Here is a 3,182-nt window from a genome sequence, read left to right as displayed (position 1 = left end):
ATAATATTTTATTCTAAAAAATGGTGGTAGGATAATTGTTTTTTAATTAGAGTGTCAAAAGGGAAACTTGATTGTTAGATAAAATGTCGGAGTGGAGTTATAAAGATTTCTTTTGGGTTATTAAGTATATATACTCTTCAAAATATGCTCGTTGTGTTCGTCTTCTTAGGTTACATCCATTGTAATTAACCTTAAATACATGCACAATACAAAACGACAAACACGAGCTTCCACAACACATCTTTATTTTTGAAAAATACTCCAAAAACCAAGTCAGTGCCCACAAGACTTATTCACCACACCCATTTGAACAACGTAAAAAAAGCAAAGCAACCTACGAACACAACCAAACAAACAAACGTTGTACCAAGATATAGTAACAAAAAAATACGATATAGCTAGTTACAAAGCTCACGAGCTATGCCAACCCTATTATTAACTGTGTCGAACAGAATCCTAAGGTTCTGTTGCTGGTAGTTGGCGATGACGTTGAGCACCGAGTTCACGTTGTTGGGAGCCGCTGCCATAGCCAGGCACGCCACAGCGCCGTAGGTGCTATGTATGAGGGTGTTCTCGTAGGGCAGAGTGAGGTCCAATCCCGTGAACCGAAACTTGATCAACGGTGCCAGCGTCTCGTAGGTCTTCACAAAGCACGTGTCGAATGACCCTATGCTAACGAACGGTCCCTTCACCTGGTTTCTGAACTCATCCCTGATTGCGTTGTAAACCGGTTGCACGAATCGGGTTATGACCGTACCCGAATCTATGATGGTTCCGGATCCTCTGTTCGGGTCAAATGCGAGATACTCGGTGGGTAATGGGACCTGAACCCGGCCCACTGTCACTCCCGTTAGGTTCACGTAGTAGAGTGATGGCCGGCGAGGGTTTCGAAGAAGTGGGGTGGAGCGGATACGTCTGGGCTGGCCCGTGGGCCCGAGTTTGAGGGACCCGGAAAAGTAAAATGATTTGAAACTGGGGAGACAGTAGGAGAAGACGCCGGAGTAGCGTGACCACGATTGGGTAAGTAGGGACAAGGGCCCGCGGCCCAAGCCCAACAGGCCTTGGTCCGGGATTGAGCCTCCGGAGACGGAATTGACGCACCCGAAAGCGTAACTCGGGAGAGTGTCTACGGCCAAGCTGAGGGAGTCTTGCACGAGCGTGGCGGAGAATGTGGAGCCTGCATTACGGAAAAAATGTGTAAGGAAAAGGTAGAAACTAGAAAGTATACAAATTTCAACTTGCGTAGGAAGAAAAGAAAATTCAAACAACTAATTAGTAATATTCATTTCCAACTTCTTAAAATCTTAGATTTCAAATTTCTATCCGATCATTAAGGAAGCTTGAAACATTGTAAAAAAGAAGCTTAAGCTAAACAATGTTGAAAATATTACAAGTTATACAAAATGTAGGTGTTCAAGGATTCAGACTTAATTCTGATTATATCTATGGATGCGAAATCCATTCTCTTCAATATTAATCAACCTTGATAAACAATCATCCTGAAAGAGTCATTCCTATACCTGCATAGGATTGGTTGAAGATGCAAGCATTGGAACCGGTGTTGGGGCAAGGGAGAGAGCCACGAGCCTGGGCGCAACGCGGGGCGTAGCAAGCCACGGCGCCGCCATAAGTGGTGGAGGCTTGCGGCGAGTAGGTGGTGGAGGAAGAACAACCGGTGCAGCCAGTACAGGGGACCCAAGCCTCGTCGGTGCTTGTATCCAGGACCATAAAAAAGAGTTGACCCGGCGTGCCAAGTTTGACTCGGACAACATAGTTTCCAATGTTGAAGGCCTGCCCCGAAGCGATTGGGGCTGCGGAAACGCGCTTTTTCCTCAGCGACGCGTCGAGGCCAAACAAGTACTCGACCCTGAGAGGGTCCTTGGAGGCCATGTCGATGATGGTGGTATCCCATGAGTCGGAGAGATTCTTGAAAGGGGAGCAGTTGCCGTAGATGGGAATGACAACGATGCCTGAGTCGTCATGTTCAGAAGCGCATGGGTCGGTGGCGATGGCTAGGGTGGAGAAGTAGAATAGTAGTGTTGCAGTGAAAAGAATTAGGGTGGTGGTGATGGTGTTAACACCCATAATTGGTGTGTGTTGATGGAGGGGGAAAAGAAGGTAGTAGTAATAGTTCAGTTGGTAGTTTGCATGCATGGACGCTCCACTCCTTTAATACATGCACAACACCAAATTACTGCATAAACTATTTGTTGTTGTTTAGAATGAAAACAAAAATGTTACTTTCTAAAATGGTTTTTACAACACATCTTGTTTGACATTTGTTTCATGTTTCTCTTTTCATTATTTTATTTTTGTAGACGCTACCCTACATATATATTTTTGAGTGGCATATAATTGTGTTCAATTTTTTACTATATGAGTAAAAGAAAAGATAAAGAAAATAGAAAAGGAGAAAGAAACTAATATAACGTTCCTCTTAAAGAAGTAATTAAAGAAATAAATTATTATTATATAATTTTATTAGGTTCCTTTATTTGATAATAAAGAACATTCAAATATAGTACTTTTTTGAAATGATAATTTTACTACTAGTTATCAATTCTTTATTAATTTGATTTAATTAAAATGACTACGGGAGATAAGAAAAGGGACATATAATTTTATTCTTTAGTTTATTTAGATATTCCGAGTCAAAATAATACCCAAGTTATCAATTCTTTATTAATTTGATTTAATTAAAATGATTACACTACAAGAAAATCATGAAATAGAAACCAATTTTTAGAGACCAAAATAATTAGTTGTAATAATAACTAAATTAGAGAGTATTTTAGAAACTAATACTAGTGCAGAAATGTAAAACAAATGCGGCTATTTTCAATTTACAAATGCGGTCATAGAACCGCATTTGATCAGCACGCATTCGTAAATCTGACATTTACAAATGCGGTCATAGGACCGCATTCATAAATCACATTTACAAATGCGGTTATTTTAAGTAATCGCATTTGTATATTATTCTGAATGAGAGATGTGGGTTTGGGGTTTAGGATTTATGAATGCGGTCTTGGTAAAATCCGCATTCATAAATCACTATTTACAAATGCGGTCATTTACCAAGACCGCATTTGTAAATAGTGTTTTTTTTTTAAAGTGCAGTTTATTTTGTGCAGAAACCATATATTTTAATAACCTGCATAATGATCAAACCCAACCAGACA

At 40.3% G+C, this 3,182-nt stretch overlaps 1 protein-coding gene across 1 annotated transcript; it reads right to left on the bottom strand.

Moving 5' to 3' along the window:
- Positions 1 to 228: 228 nt before the first annotated feature.
- Positions 229 to 2,152, bottom strand: LOC137826714 (aspartyl protease AED3). Its single transcript, XM_068632802.2, has 2 exons — positions 1,521 to 2,152; positions 229 to 1,177 (listed from the first exon to the last, which is right to left on the bottom strand). Exons 1-2 carry the CDS (start codon positions 2,083 to 2,085, stop codon positions 399 to 401), a joined length of 1,344 nt encoding a protein of 447 aa, XP_068488903.2. The 5' UTR covers positions 2,086 to 2,152; the 3' UTR covers positions 229 to 398.
- Positions 2,153 to 3,182: the final 1,030 nt, after the last annotated feature.

The sequence above is a fragment of the Phaseolus vulgaris genome, chromosome 8, assembly GCF_051622355.1.
Source record: "Phaseolus vulgaris cultivar YP4 chromosome 8, ASM5162235v1, whole genome shotgun sequence".
NCBI classification, from domain to species: Eukaryota; Viridiplantae; Streptophyta; class Magnoliopsida; order Fabales; family Fabaceae; genus Phaseolus; species Phaseolus vulgaris.
This window is presented reverse-complemented; position numbering and strand designations above follow the sequence as displayed.